Source organism: Marmota marmota, unplaced genomic scaffold (assembly GCF_001458135.2).
Source record: "Marmota marmota marmota unplaced genomic scaffold, marMar, whole genome shotgun sequence".
Lineage (NCBI taxonomy): Eukaryota > Metazoa > Chordata > Mammalia > Rodentia > Sciuridae > Marmota > Marmota marmota.
Genome location: NW_025999928.1, coordinates 2,609,752 through 2,633,731, shown reverse-complemented (window position 1 = coordinate 2,633,731; position 23,980 = coordinate 2,609,752). Strand labels below are relative to the sequence as shown.

The window sequence follows — 23,980 nt, the reverse complement described above, 5'->3', positions numbered from 1 at the left end:
CTCCCTCTAATAGAAAAAAAAAAGTAGGCCCTAATCTTCATCATGTGGGATTAGGCTCAAACTTCCTTAATAAGACTCCTATAGTACAAGAATTAAAACCAAGAATCAATAAATGGGATGGACTCAAACTAAAAAGTTTCTTCTCAGCAAAAGAAACAATCTGAGAGGTGAATAGAGAGCCTACATCCTGGGAGCAAATTTTTACCCCTTACACATCAGATAGAGCACTAACCTCTAGGATATATAAAGAACTCAAAAAGCTAAACACCAAAAACAAAACAAAACAAAAATAACCCAATCAATAAATGGGCCAAGGACATGAACAGACACTTCTCAGAAGAGGATATTCAATCAATCAACAAATATATGAAAAAATGTTTATCATCTCTAGCAATTAGAGAAATGCAAATCATAACTAGTCCAAGATACCATCTCACTCTAGTCAGAATGGCAGCTATTATGAAGACAAACAACAATAAGTGTTGGTGAGGATGTGGGAAAAAGGCACACTCAGACATTGCTGGTGGGACTGCAAATTGGTACAGCCAATATGGAAAGCAGTATGGAGATTCCTTGGAAAACTTGGAATAGAACCACCATTTGACCCAGCTATCCGTCTCCTCGGTCTATATCCAAAGGATTTAAAAACAGCATACTACAGGGACTTAGCCACATCAATGTTCATAGCAGCACAATTCACAATAGCTAAACTGTGGGAACAACCTAGATGCTCTTCAGTAGATGAATGGATTAAAAGAATGTGGCATATATACACAAATGGAATTTTACTCAGCATTAAAAAAGAATAAAATTATGGCATTTGCAGGTAAATGGATGGCGTTGGAGAAGATAATGCTAAGTAAAGTTAGACAATCCCAAAAAAATAAATGCCGAATGTTTTTTCTGATATAAGGTGACTAACTCATAGTGGGGTAGGGAGAGGGAGCATGGGAGGAATAGACAAACTCTAGATAGGGCAGAGGGGTGGAAGGAGAAGGGTTAGCAAGGATGGTGTAATGTGATGGACATCATTATCCAAAGTACATGTATGGGGGCACTGGGACTGTGGCTCAGCGGTGGAGTGCTCACCTAGCCTGTGTGAGGCACTGGGTTCAATCCTCAGCATCACATATAAATTAAAAAAAAAAAAATACATGTATGAAGACATGAATTGGTGTGAACATACTTTATATACAGAGACATGGAAAACTGTGTTCTCTATGTGTAATAAGAATTATGATGCATTCCACTGACATATTTTTAAAAAAAGCAATTAAAAAAAATATACATCTTTTTCAGCCTTATACTACAAGTAGAAAATCAAATAGATATTAATACTCATGAAAACTGGATTACCATGGAAAGTAAATATTTAATGGAAAATGAATACAAAAATTTTCTATGTTCTTTTTTTAAAAAAATTAAAAAGTACAATGTAAAACAATATTAATTCCGAACAAATGAGCTATCTTGCCACTGTACTCAGCATTCCTGACCTCTTCTCACTAGATGCCAGAAGGACCCCATTGCTGACTGTGAATGAACTATGTATTAAACCATTACCAAACGTCCCTCAGAAGCCCAGTGGAGACAAATATAGCACTTATTTATAATTCAATTTGGTTACACCCAGGATGTATCAGGAACATATAACCTATCAAAAAAATAGAGTAAAAAATTCCTAGAAATGAAGACAAAGGAAAGACTTAAAGCATGAGAAGTCAATTAAGGGAGACAATACTAGATAGGACAAAATATGAAAAGTATCTCTAACACCTGGAGGATAGAGAATTTGGTTCCTTTTCTTTGCTCCTCGGGTAAATTTTTTAAGTACTAACGTCTCCAAATTTAGGAGGTAAAAGCAGAAGCATACAAAGACTAGGGACAAAAAGTCTTTATGCAGAAAGTTAGAAGTTATTGTAAGTCCCTCTCCATTCCCTGCATAAACTTAAAAATTTTCCCTGTATTTATCTAGACATTATACATACTAATAGTTAAAGCTGTTCTTAATAGCTATTGTTTAATCTCATGCAAACAGACTTTACAATCATACAAAACATCATTAAAGTACTTGTCAAGAAAAGAGATAAGAACTAAGATATAATTTTTAATCAAACAGTTATTCATGACAGACTACAGATGAGCATGAGAGGGGCTGAAAGCTAGAAACGAGTTTGCCCACGGTTTCAAGGAAATGAAAACCATGAAAAGTAACACTTTCCACTTTCACATGTCTATAACACTACTTATCTCAGCCTATTAAAGTGCCCTCAGGAGGCTCGGATGCCCCTTACAATATGAACTCAGAAAAAAACTAATCACTGTTAACCTAATGCATGCTCCACTAAATTTTTTGAATTGTATAGAGATCACACAAAATAAGTTCTAGGCTTCATTCTGATTTTACAAGTCTGTAGGTATATAAATTACCTTGGTTTTCCTGTTGAAATACTTCCTATCTAAAATCCTAAAAATCATTCTTAGTACAAGAATGCTATGTAAGATTACTTCCTACTCTGCATTAAAAGCATTTTAAAAACAAAATATGTAACTGCTATTTAAAACATTATGACACACTGGCTTAAGGTATCCCAGTTACTAAAACTCCTTAGGTCATTAACAGAAAAGTATTATACACAGCACAATGTCATTGGATAAGAGAGCTGCAGTATCAATGTGCTTTGGTGTTATTATCTTAAAAGTAAATTAGATATCAAAATCAAAGATATGAAAATGTATCCGTCTATAGAGACATCATATAATTTTTTAAAAACACAACTTTCCAAAATTACATAGGGAATTTACAGTTTATTTATTAAAATGTGATTCTGGATGTCCTTCTCTGGTTATGTTAGTCTACACTTCTTAGTTATCTTTCTATTTATAAAAAGTTATAACATTATGCCCAGTGAAATAAGTCAGATACTAAGATGTAGAAAGCAAAGGAGAGAATGGAGAGCTACTATTTAAAGGATACATAGTTTGGGAGGATGACAAAGTTCTGTAGATAGATGGTGATGGCTGCACAACAATGTAGATGTATTGAGTACCACTGAACTGTACACTTAAAATGGTTACAAATGCTGGGCATGGTGGTGCACACCTGTAATCCCAGCTACTCGGGAGGCTGAGGCACAGAAGATCACAAGTTCAAGGCCAGCCTGGGCAACTTTAGCGAGACCCTGTATCAAAATAAAAAAAAATAAAAAGGGCTAGGGATGTAGTTCAGTGGTAGAGTGCATCTTGCCTACCATGTGTGAGACACTGAGCTTGATCTCCAGTACCAAAAAAAAAATCAAAATAAAAATAAAAAAATGAATGGTAAATGGTGAATTTTTAAAAACAATTTCAAAACTTACATTAAAGTCGTAAGTACAGTAATTATGTACTCAAATATGTTGCGTATAATTCCTACAAAGATATACATAACCACAATATAATGACCAGAATTAAGAAACTAATACTGACCAATTACTATCACAGACCTCGTTCAGATATTACAAACTATTCCAATCATGTTCTTCAGATCCATGTCAGTATTATAAGTTCCATTTGTCTTTTACTCTCCTTCAGTATGGAACAGTTCAGTCTCTCCTTGATTTCTAAAATACTGACATCTCTGAAACTAACAGACCAGTAATTCTGTATACTGTCTTTCAATGTAAAGCTGGCTTGTTTCTTCATGATTAGACGTGTATTATGAATCTTAGAAATGTCACAGAAATGATGCAATCTTCTCTTTGGCGTCTGTTAGCAAAATAATGGTTTGACTCATAACTGGTGATATATTCTTTTGATTACCTGATAAAGGTGATGTCAGACTTCCACATTATACTTACTCCTCCTCTTTTTGAATTAATTAATACTTGGGGAGTGAGAGGAATAGACACCTATATAAATATGCTCATCACTGGGCTGGGGATGTGGCTCAAGCAGTAGCACGCTTGCCTGGCAAGCGTACGGCCCGGGGTTCGATCCTCACCACCACATACAAACAAAGATGTTGTGTCCGCCGATAACTAAAAAAATAAATATTAAAATTCTCTCTCTTTTAAAAAAATAAAAAATAAAAAAAATAAACATGCTCATCATTATCTAACTGTCCATTCATGTTGATATGTTGATAAAAAAAAAGTAAAAAGGGCTAGGGATATAGCTCAGGGACAGAAAACTTGCCTAGCATGTATGAGGCCCTTGGTTTGATCCCCAGAAGGAAGAGAAAAAAGGATTCAAATTGTCCATTCATTCACTTATGATCAGAACTACTTACTGTGATGGTCACTAATTCAGATTGTGCAAGTGCCCCTTCAAGCTGTCTTCTATGTCTAATTGATATGTTCCTACCAATCTTGGAGTGTTTCTCATTTCTGGTATAAGATGTTCCAGACTTATCTAGTTCTTTCCCTGTTCCAGCTAGTTCTCCAAAATGCCCTAGTTTCTTTCAGTGCTACTTTAAGCAGCAAGATCTGGATGATAAGTGTGCTCACTTTGAAGTGGGTTATCAGTGCTTCTAGCCTCTTTAGAAGACAGACATATAAAGTACATTAATAATTATATGGGTATGCATATGTATACACAGGTTTGTGCAGACATATAATTACATCTAAATTTCCATACCAACATATAGCTATTAGAAATTACAAGATTACCTTTATACCTTTAATTTCAATCCAATTTTTTTCCTTTGCAGACATTTGTGTAACTCAGTTCCCCAACTTGGCACTCCATAATTACCAATTCATTTACACACATATGAAATCATTCCAAAGAACATATGTAATCACTCTTTGTATTAATTTTTAGGGTTGCTGTAACAAATTACCATAAACTGGGCAACTTAAAACCACAGAATATTCATTCTCTCATAGATGATCACCATTGGTTTCACTGGACTGAACTCAAGGTGGTAGAAGAGCAGTAGTCTGGCTGGAAGCACTGGAGAGAACCTGTTCCTTGTTTCTCATGGCTATTCTCACTGCTTGCACAGTGGCTGCAACATGCCTATCTCTCCCTGTCTTCCCAAGACCTTTTCTATGTTTCTTATCAGTGTCCATCTCCTTATGAAGGACAATTATGATGTATTTCAATTCTACCCAGATAATCGCAAGACCCTTAATGACATCAGTAAAGACCCTTTATCCAAATACAGTAACATTCACAGGCTCTCATCAGATTTGGCTTATATTTCCTTCTCTTTAAAATACTGAAAGAATTCTATATCTCTTATTCCATTTGTTTTTCAGTTGGTTTTAGAAGCACCACATAGTCATATTCACAGTTAACACCCCCAAACCAGAAGCCCAAACATTTCCCAGGAAATCTCTTTTACTTACTGTTGGCTATTTCTTTGGGTATTTACCTATGAATTGTCAAATAACAAGGTTATACTACTATTTGATATTATTTCAGATTTATATATTATCTGTCACATGGAGGAAGTCAGACTCAGAAAAAACCTGAGGTAGCACAACGATCATATACGTATGTACACTTTAACCCCTTACCTTCAATCTAGAACATGATTCTGGTAATGACCAATACTGAGTATAGGTGTCACCATATGAGTAAATAAATGATATTCACATCTAGGCCAAACATTTGTGTTTGTCTGTTTTTTGTGGTGCTGGGGACTGAACCCAGGGCCTGCTGCATGCAAAGCAAGCACTCTACCAACTGAGCTATATCCCTAGCCCCTAGGCCAAAGGGAAATAACCTTTATTTTCATATGCATTCTGAACTTAGTAACTGTCTCACTTTGTTTGCTTTGCTTAACACTTAATTCAACCTGAAATCATTTGTAAATTCTCTAAACTGCTTCTCAATGTAGTTCAGCTTTCCATTATCTGCAGGTTCCAAGTATATGTGGTCAACCATCCAATGGTTGTGCACCATGTAGTTATATAATAAGATGGCTGCTACAGGCTTTTTAAAAATTTGTCATATAGAGTATAACTATTCATAAGGCATTTATGTTGTATTAGGTATTTATAAGTAACTGAGAGATTATACAAAGTTTAAGGGAGGATACGTATATTTTATATGCAAATACTAATGTCATTTTATGTTTTGTTCTTTTTAGTTATAAATGATGTGGAGTCTATTCTGACATATTTACAGAAACATGGAGTCTGTCTTGTGGATGTACACTATGTTGAGATTCACTGTGATGTATTCATATACATACATAGGAAAGTTATGTCAGATTCATTCCACTGTTTTTCCTATTCCCATCCCTTACTTCACGTGGATTTCCTTTTGTCTAATCCACTGACATTCTAGGCTCCCCACATCCTTGTTCTGTGTTAGTATCCACACATCAGAGAAAACATATGACCTTGAGTTTTTTGGGATTAGCTTATTCCACTTAGCATGACAATCCCGGTTCCATCCATTTACTGGCAAATGTCATAAAGTCATTCTTTATGGCTGTGGCTATGTACCACATTTTCTTTATCCATTCATCTGTTGAAGGGCATACAGGTTGGTTCCATAGTTTAGATATTGTAAATTGAGCTGCTATAAATATTGATGTGGCCCCATTACTACAGTGCGCTGATTTTAAGTCCTTTGGATTACACCAAGAAGTCGGATAACCGGGTCAAATGGTGGTTCTATTTCAAATTTTCCAAGGAATCTCCATCCTGCTTTCTATAGTGGTTGCACCAATGTGCAGTTCCACTAGTAATGTATGAGTGTAACTATTCCTTCATATCCTTACCAACATTGTTACTTACATTGTTTTTCTTTTTTTTAGTTGCAGATGGACAGAATGTCTTTATCTTATTTATTTTTTATATGTGGGGCTGAGGATCGAACCCAGTGCCTCATGCATGCTAGGCAAGCATTCTGTCACAGAGCTCCAGCTCCAGCTAGTTACCTGTATTCTTGATAACTGCCATTCTGACTGAAGTGAGATGAAATCTCAATGTAATTTTAATTTGCATTTCTCTGATGTTGAACATTTTTTCATATATTTGTTGACCAACTGTATTTCTTCTTCTGTGAAGTACCTGTTCAATTCCTTTGCCTACTTTGTACTGTGCTAAGTTTTTCGAGTTCTTTATATAGCTGAAAGATTAATGCTCTCTTAGGTGCGTGTGATAAAGACTTTTTCTCATTCTGTAGTCTCTCTCTTCATGTTCTGGATTGTTTCCTTTACTGTAAAGAAGCTTTTTAATTTGATAACATCCCATTTATTGATTCTTGATTTTATTGCTTGTGGTTTAGGAGTCTAGCTGAGGAATTCGGTTCCTAGGCCGCCATTATGGAGAGTTGGACCTACTTTTTCTTCTCATAGGCACAGGGTCTAATTTCATTTGTTACATATGGATTTCCAGTTTTCTCAGCACCATTTGTTGAAGAGGTTATCTTTTCGCCAATATATGTTCATGGAGCTTTTGTTTATGATGAGATAACTGTACTTAGTTGGGTTTTTCTGTGGGTCTTCTATTCTGTACCAATGGTTGTCATGTCTGTTTTGGTACCAATACCAAATCTTCCAAGATTTTCTAATTTATAGATTATAAATTTTCAAAATAGTTTCTGATTATCCTCTGAATTTCAGTAGCAATTTTTGTTACTATAGCTCTGTAGTATAATTTAAAATATGGTATTGTGATGCCTCCTGCTTTACTTTTCTCACTAAGGATTGCTAGGGCTATTCTGGGCCTCTTTATTTTTCCAAATGAATTTCATGACTGCTTTTATTATTTCTATGAAGATCATCATTAGAATTTTAATAGGAATTGAATTAAAATCTGTATATCAATTTTGGTAGTATGGCCATTTTGGCAATATTAATTCTGCATATCCAAAAACATGGCAAACCTTTTTCATTTTCTAAGGTCTTCTTCGATATCTTTAGTGTTCTATACTTTTCACTGTAGAGGTGTTATGGTTTGGATGTAAGGTATTCCCCAAAAGCACTTGTGTGAGACAATGCAAGAAGGTTCAGAAGAGAAACCACTGGGTTATGAGAGCTTTAACCCAATCAGTGAATTAATCCCCTGACAGGGATTAAATGAATGGTAACTGAAGTGGTACGGTGTGGCTAGAGGAGGTGGGAACTGGGGGTGTGGCTTGGGGTATATATTTTTATCTGGCAAATGGAGACCTCTCTCTGCTTTCTGATCATCATGTGAGCCACTTCCCTCCACCATATTCTTCCACCATGTTGTTCTGCCTCACCTTGAGCCCCAAGGAAGGGAGCCTACTGTCTATGAATTGAGACCTCTGAACTGTGAGCCCCCAAATAACTTTTCCTTCTCTACAGTTGTTCGATCTTTCAGCTACAGCAGTGAAAAAGCTGACTAAAACAAGAAGTCTTTTACCTCTCAAGAGTCTGAGTTCCAAGTATTTATTTTTAAGCTACTGTGAATGGGATGGTTTTCCTAATTTCTCTTTCAGTTGATTCATCATTGGTATATAGAAATGCAATTAATTTTATATCCTACTTTGCTATATTCATTTATGAGTTCTAGATGTTTTCTGGGGCTTCTAAATATAGGATCATATAAACAGCACATAGAGATAGATTGAGCTTCTTCTTGCCTATTAGTATCCCTTTCTTTCTATTTCTGATTGCTCTGGTTACAGTTTCAAGGACTATGTTAAACAGAAGTGCTGAAAGTGAGCATCCTTGTCTTATTCCTGTTTTCAGAGGGAATGCATTCAATTTTTCTCCATTTAGAGTGATACTGGCCATAGGTTTAATGTACAGAGCTTTTACAAGTTGAGGTATGTTCATACTATTCCTTATTTTTCTAGTATTTTATCATGAAAGGATACTATATTTTGTCAAACACCTTTCCTGCATCTGAGATGATCATGTGACTCTTGTCTTTAATTCTATTTATGTGGTGAATTACATTTATTGATTTTCATAGGCTGAAGCAACCTTGAATCCCTGGGATGAAACCCACCTGATCATGGTGCATTATTTTTTAGTGTGTTATTCTATGACATTTGTCAGTATTTTATTAAGAGTTTTTGTACCTATGTTCATCAGGGGTATTGGTCTTAAGTTTTCTTTCCTTATGTGTCTTTGTCTGGTTTTGGTATCAGGGTGATACTAACTTCATAGAATCAGTTTGGATGGGTTCCATCTTTTCTATTTCATGGAATAATTTGAGGAGGACTGGTGTTAGTTCTTTAAAGGTCTGGCAGAAGTTGGATGAGAATCCATCAGGTCTTGGGCTTTGCTTCGTTCGCAGGCTTTTAAATTTTGCTACTCGAAACTGATCTATTTAAATTTTCTATATCCTCCTGGTTGGATTTTGGGAAGTCATGTCTCCAGAAATCAGTCAGTGTCTTCCAAGATTTTCTAATTTATAGATTATAAATTTTCAAAATAGTTTCTGATTATCCTTTGAATTTCAGTAGTGCCTGTGCTGACACTTCCTTTTTCATCATATAAATTTTAATAATTTGAGTCCCCCCTTTTCTATTTTAGTTACTTTGGCTAAGGGTTTATCAAATTTTATTTTTTTTAAAGAACAAAATTTTATTTTGTTGATTTCTTAATTTATTTATTGTTTCAATTTCATTGATTTCGGTTCTGATTTTAATTATTTCCTGTCTTGTACAGCTTTTGCTGATGTTATCCCCCACCCCCACCCCAGGGCCTTGTGATGTAATGTTAGATTATTTATTCCATGACTTTCTATTCTTTTAATGCTTTCTATTATTTTCATGTTATCCCATATTTCTTGAAATTTCTGTTCATAGTCTCTTAATATCTTTTCTCCATAGTTGATTTTATTTCCAAGATTATATATTTGTCTTCATTGCCTGAAACTATCTTCCAAGGGGTCTGTCTGGTCTTTTGGTGATGCTTTCCACTGATTTTTTAGTTAATTATTGATTTCTTCATTTTGAGGATTTCCATTTGGTTCTTTTTCAAAATCTCCTTTATTGCAGTGATTTTTCATGTCCTGTGTTTTCTGTTTTCACTCTATATACTTTTACCTAGCAGATCAGTTTATCCATGAACTTTCTAAATTCCTTCTCTGATATTTCAACTGGCACAATAAACAGAAATGGTATGGTGAGCAATTGCCAACAGTAAAAACAGTAAGTTTGTAAAAGGGCTTGCTATTTCAAAAGGTGAGCAGGGAGAAGGTGGAAGATATGTAGGTTGTGATGATTATGAGGAAGAAAGAAGAAAGCAGAAGTACAAAATTAAAGGAAAAGTGGAAGAGAACAACAGAATTAGGTTGTTAGCAAAAGAAAGGAGAGAAAGAGAATTAAGAGAAATAAGTGAAAAACAAAACACACAAAACAAAACAAAATATACTCCTCAAAAACCCTAGCCTTCAAAAGACAGAGTCATGAAAAATAACTGCCTTCAAAAAAATGCTAGAAAAGTAAGACAAATATGTACATGTACTAATAATGTCCATGAACCATTCAGCACACAATCACAATCAAAAAGAAAGAAAGGTTCTTGATGAAAAATGAAGGAATTGGGGTGCTGGGAGCCATTAGCCAAGTAGGTATGACAATTTCCTTGCCAGCGTACCCCATGTTGCAGTGACATTGAATGTAGGTGACCTTGCTCAAGGACCAAGGCGGATTAGGGTGTTCCCGGTTTAAGATAATCGTGTTTAGGGCGTTCCCAGTTTAGGTTCCAGGTTTAAGGTTTAAGATTATTCCTGCTGGGAATAGGGCGTATCCTGCTGCCTGAGTTCCCCTTGAGTTCTCACGGGATTCAGAGTATATTTTGGGAGACAGAAGCCCAGTGGAGGTGGATTTTGGGCAGAGAACGTGGATTTGGGCAGAGAACGTGGATTTCCCCAGAACGTGTTTGTATACGGCTGGTGTGAGTTCAGGAATAAAGAGTTGCTGTTTGAATCTACAAGCTGTGTGGTGGCTCGTGATTTTGTGCCCAGCCAGACTGCGGCATTGGGGCTGGGGTTGTGGCTCAGTGGTAGAGTGCTCGCCTCCCATGTGTGAAGCACTGGGTTTGATCCTCAGCACCACATAAAAATAAATTAATTAAATAAAGGTATTGTGTCCATCTACAATTAAAAAATATTTTAAAAAATAAAATTAAAATTAAAAAATTAAGGAATCGTTTCCATTGTGGTAGTCAAAAATTGTCAATGATAATATATGTTGCTTGTCTGTTCCCAAGTGTCTTTTTTGTTTTTTCTTGAGTTATATATTGTGCACAATAGTAGTAGCTGGAGGCTGTCACTGGTGGTGCTTGTCACTGGTTGGAGTTCAAAAATTCTCAGCTTCCCTTCTCAGCAGTTATGTGATGGGGCAGCTTGGAGAGTGTTGTGAGAGGAGTTCCTGGAGGCAGAGCCCCGGAAGGGGTTTAGGTCTAGTTTGTCCCCTTGTGCTTCATTGAATGTGATTGGTCTTAAGATTTTTAAATCAGCCCATCCCCAGAGCTCTGCTGCTGCTAATCCATGCTGGGAGTCTGCATCCCAGGAGTGTTCCCTGGGTTCCACTAGTGCACTGGAGGAGCCAATCCTTCACCCCCTCCACCACCTGCAGATCCTGTCCTTCTGGCCCTTTCCAGCCTCCTAGGCTCAGTCCCCAGGCACACAGTCACTCTCACCCACCCAATCAAATTCCTGACCAACCCCTGTTAGTCCCTCATGCCACCAGACTCCAAGGGTGAGAGGGACTTGAGATCTCTTGGGTCTGAATGCCCAGTATTCCCCAGGGCAAAACATCTGAATTTCTCCTGGTTTTGTATTCACACTCTGAGTTATGTGATAGCCCAGTCTGGTTTCCAAACCCAGCTTGGATTCCACAGATATGGGTGCCAGAGATTGGTCCCACAGCTGCTAGCTACTATCTGAAGGGGATCCTAGAATACTAAATATTACCCTTGAATACTAAAGGAGGACATTATATCAAACACCCAGCTATTTTATCAATTCAACAGATGGTCTTGTATCATCTTTAAAACATCTTTCCTAGGGCTTTGTGACTTACTACAACTGGGCTTATCCTCCATATATAGAGTGCAAGTATTATCTTGTGATCTCCTTTTACCACCAGCCAGGGGATTTCCTTCATTATTTTTTTTATGTTGTACTCTTATGTACCTTCACCCCATACTTTCCTTTTTTTTGATTTATTCCCTTGTTTGTATGGACTTCATCTTCCAAAAGTTCTGGGAGACAAATTTTCTGAGACTATCTAAATGTCTGAAATTCCTTCCTCAAAATTATAGTTTGTACATAGAATTCAATATTTGAAACCATTTCCCAAAAAAAATTTCTGCAAAGACAGTTCCAGTGATCTTCTTTTACTAATAACCCTGATATAATTAACATGGCCTATTTAGAGGATACAATTTAATGGTTTTTAGTATATTCAGAGTAAAAAAACTATCATCAGAAATTTAGAATATTTTCATCACTTCAAGTAGCAATATGCACTACAATCCTGGGTAACAACTAATCTACTTTATGTCGCCATGGGTTTACCAATTCTGGCATTTTAATGGAATTTATATAACATGATATTTTATGACTGGTATTTTCCACTTATCCATAAACATGAGGTTTCCACTTCTGGGTCTCAATTCTATTCTATTCCACTGATTTACTACAATTATGTATATCCAGAACCACTGTCCTGATTGTTAAGCTTGTGTACATTTCAAATTTTAAAAGTGTGACTCCTCTTTTATTTTGCTTCACTGATTTCTAGCTTCACTACTGCTGCTGAGAAGTGTGATGACACTGTCTTGACCCTTGTAATTTGCTTTTTGTATCTTACAAATCTCTGATCTTCTCTTCATTAACATTTCATGATGCTATGCTTTAATAAAGGTCAATTTTGAGGACTGGGATGTAGTTTAGTGGTAGAGCACTTGCTCTTGTATAATCCCTGGGGGTTTGATCCCCAGTACTGCAAAGCAAACTAAACCAAACCATACCAAAACCAATTTTCATGCTCTTTTTATTGGCTCTTTCTTTTAAATGAAAGACTTTGGAGGATTAGACGAACTCTAGAAACAGCAAAGAGGAAGGAGGGTAAGGGAGAGGGTATGGGGTAGGAAAGACGGTGGGATGAGATGGACACCATTACCCTAAGTACATGTATGAAGACATGAATGGTGTGACTCTACTTTGTGTACAACCAGAGATAAAAAATTGTGCTCTATATGTGTAATATGAATTGTAATGCATTCTGCTGTCATATGTAACAAATCAGAATTTTCAAAAAAGTCTCAAAAAATTAAAAAACAAAAATGAAAGACTTCTTTAATACTACTTAATTTATGTAGTTGTTATTATTATCAGTGTTACTAGGAATTCAACCCAGGGCCTTGCTAGGCAAGTGATCTTACACTGAGCTACATTCCTAGTCTATTTGTTCTTTCAATCTGGGCGTTTACATAATTTAATTCCAGGAATGCTCTACCACCTAATTACATCTCTAGCCCTTTTTATTTTGCAATACTTCTTGCTAAGTTGCCTAGGCTGGCTATGAACTTGCAATTCTGGCTCAGTCTCCTGAGTAACTGGGATTACAGGCAAACAGCACCATGACAGTTCAGGAAGTTTTCTTAAAAGAATTTTTGTGGAGCTGGTGTTGTAGCTCAGTGGTAGAGGACTTGCCTAACATGGGTGAGGCCCTGGATTCCATCCTCAGCACCACATAAAATCAAATAAATTTTTAAAAAGTTAAATTCTTTTTTATTTATTTTTATGTGGTGCTGAGGATTGAACCCAGGGCCTCGCATGTGCTAGACGAACGCTCTACCACTAAGCCACAAACCTAGTTCCAAAAGGTTAAATTCTTAAAAAACAAAAAAGAATTTTTTGTTGTTTCTACTTTTTGATCTATTTCTGGAACAACTTTCATTAGTTCATCCTTCATTTATCCTTATTAGACAGTGGACCTTCTGGACTGATTCTATAATATATTTCTCATCTTTACATTTTTAGTCTACTTTAAACTTTCATAATTTTGTTGTTCTAAACTTTTTATTTATTATCATATCGGCTATTATGTTTTGAATCAACATAATCCCTTTTTTCCTTATGTATACCATTCTATTCTTGTTTCCATATGCATATCTGCATTTAAGATATTGTGTTTGCTTACCTTGCCTATTTTGTTCTCTTTCATGTCAGAGATTTCCACCATTGACTGTATAATCAAGATTTGAAACTGCAACACAAAAATCTAAAAGTTTTGTGAATATTGATAAGGCTATTAGGCAAGACACTGTATCAGGGGAATTGCTAATATCAGTATAGCTGGATTTTGCTACTTTTCCTCCCTACTTCCTACCTCCTGGGCTTGAAGACTTGAGGCTGGCTGAATTGTGATCACATAACTTCCTTTTAATGTGCATATCTCAACTGTGTCTCATATCCCCTCAGTCCAATATCCCACTTCCTTATTCCCAAGTAAAAACTTCTAGTATTCTGAGGTTCAAGAAGGTCATCCAGCAAAGAGAGGAAATACCTGCTCCGAAACAGATTTTCAAACAGTTCTCTTTCAGTTCGCTTCTCATCGCCATTTTCAGATGTCTCTGATATGCTATTAATGGAATCTTTCTGGGGATCACAATATAAATTGAGTTCACTTTGATTCTCTATCAGTGCAGCTTAGAATTCAGTTATTTAGATACAGCTAATTCCATGTCTGTTTACTAGCTTCTAAAATTCTGTTGCTAGTGTCTATCTTGCCCTGTCCTTTTACTCTTTCTTCTTCTTCTTCTTTTTTTTTTTTTAACCACATCTTGATTTTGGGGGGTTTCAGAAGGTAAATGCAAGCGTTTAATCTACAATCTTTTTTTTTTAACTCCTTCTCAACTGCTGTCACCAGTGCTACTAACCTATCAACTTTAATTATATATCAGTTATTTTAAAAAGATATTATGCTCTCTTGCAAATATGTCAGATTTGAAAATATACTCCAAAGTATTTACCAATTTAAGTCAACATAAATTTAAGTACATTTTAAAAATTTCTATTAGCAATATCGAGGACGCTTTTTATCTCAAGGGTTAACTAGAACCTAACCCCACAGATAACTAAGAGAGAACATGGGAGAGAAATATATTTTGACAAGTGGTATCTACAAAGTATTTTTGAAGAAGATAACTTAAATATCATTTCACGACATAAAAAAGTGTAAAATTCAAGATATATTAAACGCAATATGAGCTTCCCCACATCTTCTCTCCTTCATTCTTTCAATAAAGATACAACCCAAGTTTCTGAATCCAGCAAGCCCTGAGTAATCACATATTGAGTTTCAATGCACATTTCATATAACTCCAAAATCTGCTTTTCCATCCATTTTCCAGAGCCATATATTTACTATTCTATTGGACTACTCCATATTATTACATAAAAATAAACCATTACCTCTGTGCTACCCCATTTATTCACCTCCCAAACCACTTCTGCCTTCTTAATCTCTATTAAGACACTGATATTCATTGAATAAAACCACCAGCAAGTATTTCTTTTTCTTTTTGGATACCAGGGATTGAACCCAGGGGTGTGCCTAATTACTGAGTCACATCCTCAGCCCTCTTTTTTAAAATTCTGAGACAGGGTCTCACTAAGTTTCTGAGGCTGGCTTTGAACTTGTGATCCTCATGCCTCAGCCTCCTGAGCCACTGGGATCACAGATATGCCTAAGGCACCCAGCTACCAGCATGTATTTCTTAGACCAAGTTTGTTTATGTTTTTCTTCCTAATACCAATGTTCCCAAATCCTACCCATTAAATACCTTTTTACTAAGAAGCTAAAATGAATGCTCAATGATTCAAGCTTTACACAGCTGGAATTTTAAGAATAAGTGGCAGATAAAATTAGTAATCTGAAACCAATGTTAATCTACACTACTGTTTTCTCATCGTTCTTCTTAGAATAATCATTTAGGAATGTAGTAACTTTTCTTTTCACTGCCTAGGATTGAATCGATGGTCTTGGGCCATTAATCTATAATCCAAACCAACGTTTTCATTTTGTACAATTTAATTTTTATTTTTTTGGTACTGGGAATTGAACCTGGGACATTTTACCACTGTGTTCATCCCCAGCCTTTTATATTTCTCTATTTTTAAAATTTTGAGACAGGGTCTCTCTAGTTACAATCCTCCTGTCTCAAGTCTTCCGAACCCCTAGGACTACAGGAGTGTGCCACTCTGCCTGGTCCCAACTTGTTTTTGGCAGGGCACATGCAGAACAGTGTGGGGCGGGGGTCCAAAGAATGAACTCAGGGGTATTTGACCATTGAGCCATATCGCCAGCCCTATTTTGTATTTTATTTAGAAACAGAGTCTCACTGAGTTGCTTAGCGCCTTGCTTTTTGCTGAGGCTGCCTTTGATCTTCCTGCCTCAGCCACCCAATCTGCTGGGATTACAGGGATGTTGCCACTATGCCCGACCCAACTTTTTTATTATAAAACTTTTATGGCTTTAGGATTAAGGGACAATCACAAAGTTAAATTAAGAAAGCTAAGATCAAGGACAGGGTTAATATTCCCTAAATTTAAAATTTTGCTTAGTCATAAAATTACATTTTATAAAAAGTGTAATCAGCTAATTTTATGTAAATAACTTTTCTGAACTTATCTGTCACTAGACTACAAAATCAGAGAAATAATGAAGATGATACACACAGGCAAAAAAAAAAAAAATTTTTTTTCCCCCTAAAAACACTGGTTTGAAATCGAGAGAAGCCATATGCTGGAGCTACTAATAATCCTATGGCAATCATCCTCAAAAATTTGCTTCATTACAGGTATAAAATAGTATGGCAAAGAAGAACATGACTTTCCAGTAATCTGGAAGACTTTTTGCTTTGTGTTATTAATATTTTCTCATTACACAAACCAATAAATTACTTTAAAGCCATGATTTTCATAGTAACATTTTTGTACTCAATTTCAAAATATTTAAGAGTTGTAGATATTATATATCTCTCTTAAACATGTACTATGTGTTGCTATGCATAGTCTTTTTTTTTTAAATATCCCATGGTCGTAAACTATCACCTTATTACTCATCTCATAAATATATCTACATCCCCACCTCCTAGAAATAAATATTGATATGTTAATAATAATACAGTATAATCACTAAAAATGTAGAGATTATGAGAATACTGATTTCCTTACCCAAATTTCTTCCTGACTGCTCTATTACCTAACATTTAGCAAGGAAAAGTTCGTGGGAAGGGGAATATCATAACTCCTGCCCCTGAAAGGAGGAGAGTGGCAGAAAGTAGAAAGGTGACAATCAGTAAAAATAAAAACGGCCTTCTTGGTTATAGCAGCAACACTGGGAAACCCTAATTTAAATATAAATACCAACTCATTAACCTAAAACATTAACCCTGTTGCAAATTTTACAACAAAGGTATAATATTCTTTTTATTTTAAGGCACACTTCATAAATAAAACGAGTGCCAACAACATACCAAGTATATAATAATGTACAAAGAAGAAACAGTCCCTTCTTAAAAGTACTCAAAACCTCAGGGAGAGATGGGATAGGTTAACAATTCAATGTTGTAAGGTATGTATGAATGAAATGAAGCTAGAGAAAAAATGCCTAATTTACCAAATAAAATGAGGGTGGGTTGTAAGATGGAAGATTATGATTTCTCAGACAAAGGAGTAAAGAGGGAAGGTGATTAAAAAAGAAGTTTCTGCTGACATCAGAGTATGAACACAAGATAGGGTACACATGAAGAGTCCAAGATAAGGGAGATGGCCAGTTCTGCAAAACTGTTTTCAGTCTAGAATAAATGTACAAAGAGAAGCCTAAAACACTTTATGTAAGACTTTGGAGGAAACATTCCAAGATCTACACAGATTAACTTAAATGAAATTGCAGAACTAAACAAATACTATTTATTCTGGATGAAGCAGAAAAAAAGTAAGAGCAAAATGGACAATTACCTCCTTTTGTAGTGTCATTCTGGGCCTGGATGCCATGATGCAATGAATTATGAATGGCAGAAAGAAGATCTGCTGCTTGAACCATCAATTTTTGAGCTTCTGCAACGGCACTGGTCTAGCAAACAAATCACCAAAAACATTCTTACATATTCTTTCACTGAAAGATATACATTAAATAGGAAAATCCTATAAACAATAATGAAATTAAATATTTGCTGCAATGATATTGGTTTTCACAAATTATTCACTTAATACAGGATGCCCAGATCCTGGCAAGATAAAAATTAGGTTTTTTTTTTTTCCCTCATATCTGTACTTTAGAGTACCTACTTAAAAAATTAGCAACATTTTTGATTTACTGTATAAATCTATTTGTTAAAAATAAAAACCATAGATGTAGTCAACTGAAAGATAGAAAAGAACCAACAATTCTACTACATTATTCACCAAGATGGTGTTGGTGGCAGAACCAGGAAAAACAGAATTATAGAAGTTAGGCCAATGGTAAAGGCTGGATCTCTACTCACCACAAATTAATCTGTAATTGACCTGAGTTACTGCCAAAATACACAAAAGAAAAAGCACTCGCAATTTAGGACTTGCCTTTTGTTCTATGCAAATCCAACAGTTAATTTAACTGAAGGGAGGAACAGGCCAAACTAAAATTCTCATTTTTATTCTCTCCTTTTCAATCAAAAAAATATGACAATCCACAAGCGATTTAAGCTTCTATTACTTTATTTACTAAAATGTAATATAAAATATCATGCTTATTATCAACACCATAGACATAAATATATCATGCAGTAGAATGTAAAATTCATGAAACTTTAAGAAAAGCATTATGGTTGCTTGGTGTAAAAACACCGAATGTTGAGGGTTCTACATTTGAGATCAGGAGCATTTCAATAGAAAAGTCTCAGAACTGCTTCAATAAGGCATTCCAACCAAAAGTCATTAAAACAGACAGACAAGTTACAGTAAATGTCCTTACCTCTTTTTTAGTAAAAGCTATAAGCACTGTCAGTAACACACGAGTAAATTTCACTCTGCTGAATACTGCTAAACATTGTTGGTGCTAGGAAAAAAACAAGAAAGGGCTAGAAATTAAAACATACAATGTTTGTCAAAAGAATCTCATTTCAAAATATATTATTTTTACTCCTAAATCTCAATGTTAATAACTTACTACAGTACACACATCTTCACTTACAGGTTTTAATGCCTGAAAAACAAGCTACAGAAAATGTAATAAAATAAAGCCTCTTCTTTTCAAACAGATGTTTCTATAGCAACAGGATTGATTTTCAAAGTCAAAAGTTACACATTACATTAAAATTAATTTAATTAGCATTTAAAAAGGATGGATTAAAAAGTACTAAAAGTGGAGTCAGAAAATCTAGGATCTCTACAAAGGTTCGTTTTTTGTTTGTTTGTTTTTGTTTCTTTAATATTTATTTTTTAGGTACAGATGGACACAACACAATGCCTTTATTTTTTATGTGGTGCTGAGAGGATTGAATCTGGGTCCCGCCTGTGCTAGGCGAGCGCTCTACTGCTGAGCCACAATCCCAGCCCCAAAGGTTCGTTTTTGATAATGTGGAAGTTCTTGAGCTTTACCAAGCTCTTGTGCATCATCTGTAAAAGATCTTTTTTTTTCTTCCTACCTCACAGGAATATTGAAGAGTTCTGAAATCATGTATTTCAAAGAGTTGTATTATCATGCTATCAAAATAAATACAAGGGAAACAAAATCCCTTGCAATGTCCAACTTTTAAAGAAATACCTTAAAAAGGGCTTCCATAAATTATAACGCAGTTCATAAAACTACAACATTAAGAGGTAGACTTCTCTGATATTATCTACCAGAAAATAAGTTCAATTACTTCTAGTTCAACTTCTGGATCTCTTTCTTCTCCTTGTCGACTTCGAGTACTCTAAAATTTTAAAAAAGGTAAATTAAATACAGCCTGGAGAAGCATCAGATTATAAATATACAATATAAAGAAAGCACAAAGGTAATCTACGATCTAATTCGGGGGAAACTTATTTAGGGGAAAAAAAAGGTGTGTCCAGTATTTATTTCCATCCTATTAATGTTACATACAGAAAATTCACTTTGATACAAATTATAAAGATTATGAAAAGAATCAGATACTGAAACAGCAAAAGAAAAAAAAGGAAAAGGAAATATATCTACTGAGAACTTTCTAACACTCTCAAAAGTATTAGCAACCTTTACAAAAATAACAACATAAAGTTACATCACCTGTACTGATCTGATTTTACATTGAAATGTAAAATGTCTTGTCAATAAAAGTTTATGTATTTGAGAAAATTCCAGGGCATTAGCACAAGAAGATCTAGGAGTAGATGTGGGTTCTAGTCCTGAAGCTACCATTCACTATATGTCCTTAAGTAAGATTAAGATGGCTTATCTTAACTCCTTTGAGCTGTATTTTCCTCACCTAAAAGTGAGGCACTGTGTATATATTTGACTGCCTAATTCACTGAATAATTGTAAAAAAGAAAAAAAAGAATAGTTACATTTTTCTTTGACCATCAAACTACTCTATGAGGGTAAATCAGTATAAATTTATTTTTTTCCCCTTCTTTATCTCTATGAGGACAAATCATCAGTCTCATAGCAAGATGGGATGTCATCAAGAAGGCTTTCACCAGAACTGCAAGGTCACTATGTACTGAGCTCACCCGACTATGTTCAGACACCATACCAGCTACTAAAGATACAACAGTGGAGAAGACAGTTCTGACTTCTGAGAAATTTAACAAACTCTAGTAGGGGAAAATACAATTCTTAAAATATCATATTAAAAGTCTAAAACTTAGCAAAGAAAAAAAAGAAAGAAAGAACTGAGAGCATTAAATTTTCAATACTTGAAATGATAGCTATTTATAATTAAATAAAGTTAATCTAACAATAAAAAGAATACCAGAGCCCTTCATTAAAGAAAGAAACATATATACCTTTACTCTTCTTTGCATGTCATCCTCCACATCTTTTAGCATGCCTAGAAAGAGAAATAGTAAGTTTTAAAAGGAAAAAAATCCAAACATAAAACCTGTGAAATGATCTTTATAAATTCCTTTACCTGTAACTCGAAGATCTGTCACACTGTTAGCCATTTTAAATCCATAAGTCATTGACTGAAAATCTTCCTATACAAAAAAAGGAATAATTAGGCCCTTGACTTATAAGTAGCAAACTTTTATATTGCTCTTACAAAAATCACTATTTAATAAGAAAACAGAAATAGAATGTTATCCAGCTAAATATTGCTATCATACAACCAAACTTTCCTTATAGGCAAATACTTAAAATGTCATGTCTTAATGCTATCTCTACCCTTACTTTCAATCACTTGTCATAAGGCAATTTTAAATATATCTTCATTTAATAAGGTCATTTGAAAAATAAGGCTAATGCTTATGAAAATCCCACAAAGCAGTTAATTCCCACTTACAAAGTATTTTTACATTCACAAATGAGTGATAGTATATAGTTAATAATAGTTACTGTTTGATGATAGAGTTGCAAGATTTAGACAATATTTACTTCAAAAATTATTAGGGCTGGGGATGTGGCTCAAGCGGTAGCGGGCTGGCCTGGCATGCGGGAGGCACTGGGTTCGATCCTCAACACCACATTTAAAAAAATAAAGATATGGTGTCCACCTAAAACTAAAAAATAAATATTTAAAAAAAAAAACATTATTGGGCTGGGATTGTGGATCAGTGGTAGAGCGCTTGCTTAGCTGCTTAGCACGGGCGGGATCTGGGTTCGATTCTTAGCACCACATAAAAATAAAGGCATTGTGTTGTTTCCATCTACCAAAAAAAAAAAAAAAAAAATTATTAAATGTCTACTTACACCTTGTTAGGTTGCAAAGGTTAATCCTTCTTAAATGTGATTACTCAAGTGATAGTGAAACTGCATTCTATAGCCCATGGTAAAGATAAAATTATTCACATGGATCCTCATTCCCAAATCATTTCTGAAATGATTTCACTGCTAAGTCACAAGTGATTCACTGAACTTGCTTAAAAAAAAATAAATTAAATATCACCTGTTAATTTGATTAAGAAGTTATAAACCCTAAAGAGTGTTTCTGCCACACTATAAAAATGTAGTACTATAAAAATATAGATAAAAACCTAGCATTATGATAGTATATAAATAATGCAAATAATAAGTAGTTATAGAAGTAGGACTATAGCAAAAATTTATGGATTCTTTAACAAAAGCAATGAGCATCAAATTCATGTCAGATACTACCTCACAGGAAGGAAGGAAGAAAAGGGGGTGGGGAGGAAAGCCCAACAATGTCTCTGGTCTTAAAGAACTCAGGGTCTTTTGAAAAATCTCATGTTAAAAAGATATAAGCTGGGCTAGGGCTGGGCTCAGTGGTAGGGTGCTTGCCTAGCATAAGGTGTGAGGCACTGGGTTCATTCCTTAGCACCACATTAAAAAAAATTTTTTTAAATAAAAGTAAGGGAAAAAAAGATACAAGCTTATCCTCTAGGTGAACTTTATATCCGATTTGTACTTGGTCATCAGAGTATCCTCAAATCTTCCATATTCAAAAGGAACACCTGACATTTACTTTTGTAGTGCTTAGAATGTGAGCCTCCACGCTTCAATTTTCCACATCCTGTACACATTCATCAGAAAACCCTCGTAAGCTCAACCTTTAAGTTCTAACTTAACCACTTCTCACTTTTCACAGGTATCTCTAGTTTAAGTCACCATTTCTCACTCCTATAACCCCCAGACAGGTTCTGTAAGTTCTATACCTACCACACTTGTCCCTGCTCAAACTTTTCACCACAAGGCAGAAGTGTTATTTTAAAATACATCAAACCATACCATTGCCCTATTCAAAACCCTTCCATAGTTTCCTATCTCACAGTAAAATCCCAGAGCTCACCATAAACTCTAAGGCACTGCATCCTGTGGCCTTGGTCTCCCAAACTCACTGCCTACCACATTGCACAACAGTCACACAGGCCTTCTTGTTGTCATTCAACATACCACACAATTTCTCAGGTCTTTCATACATGCTGACCCCACCCCAAAATAATTTTCTTCAAAATATTTACTAAGCCTCATCTCATACATATTCTAGACTATGTTATAATATCAATTCCTCCTAGAGATTTTCCCTGTGCACCATCTCTAAAGCATTTTATATTCCCAAGCCTGTTTCATTTTTAATCATGTGGAATTTATCACCACCTGACATCTTGTATGTATTTGTTTACTTATACACTGACTATTCTATCAGTGTATATATAAAAATATATAAAATTCATGAAATCAGGGTTTTGTTTTATGCACTGCTTTATTGTAAGGGCTTAGAATAATGCTTGGCACAAAGTTCTTACTATTCAATAAATATTTGTTGAATGAATGAATGACTTCAGGGGAGGGTTCTAAAATGCAAAAGGAGATTATCCTTGTAAGTATACCTGGCTAGCTACAGGACACCTGGGGAGTGACAGAGGCCACACCAAATTGGAGAGAACATACACTTCCTTTGAAGGACACCAGCCCCTACTTACCCTACTGCAACTATAAGCAAACACAGGGCCAGTGTGGTCAGGTACCTTGACTGTTTTCAAGGGGGGAGGTGCGGAATCTACGGAGTTTTCTGGGGGTTTTTGTTTTTTGACAGTACCAGGGATTGAACCCACTCTATCACTGAGCTCTTTCTATATTTATTTTGGGATAGAGTCTTACCAAGTTGCCCAGGCTGGCCATGAACTAGCAACCCCCAGCCTTAGCTTCCTGAGTCACTGGAGTTACATATGTGTACCACCATGCCTGGCATTGTTTTTATTTTTTATTTTTTTTAATTTTTTATTGTTGGCTGTTCAAAACATTACATAGTTCTTGATATATCATATTTCACACTTTGATTCAAGTGGGTTATGAGCTCCCATTTTTACCCCATATACAGATTGCAGAATCACATCAGTTACACATCCATTGATTTACATATTGCCATACTAGTGTCTGTTGTGTTCTGCTGCCTTTCCTATCCTCTACTATCCCCCCT

At 35.3% G+C, this 23,980-nt stretch overlaps 1 protein-coding gene across 4 annotated transcripts in view; it reads right to left on the bottom strand.

Moving 5' to 3' along the window:
* The window catches only part of Naa35 (N-alpha-acetyltransferase 35, NatC auxiliary subunit), a 110,228-nt gene that overhangs the window by 38,713 nt on the left and 47,535 nt on the right, over window positions 1–23,980 (bottom strand). For all 4 annotated transcript variants that reach the window (XM_015506069.2, XM_048800458.1, XM_048800456.1 and 1 more), the window contains exons 7-11: window positions 21,014–21,080; window positions 20,889–20,932; window positions 19,787–19,837; window positions 18,895–18,978; window positions 17,901–18,015 (exon numbers count right to left, since the gene is read on the bottom strand). In XM_015506069.2, the coding sequence (XP_015361555.1) occupies window positions 17,901–18,015; window positions 18,895–18,978; window positions 19,787–19,837; window positions 20,889–20,932; window positions 21,014–21,080 (361 nt within the window). The remainder of the gene's footprint in view (window positions 1–17,900; window positions 18,016–18,894; window positions 18,979–19,786; window positions 19,838–20,888; window positions 20,933–21,013; window positions 21,081–23,980) is intronic.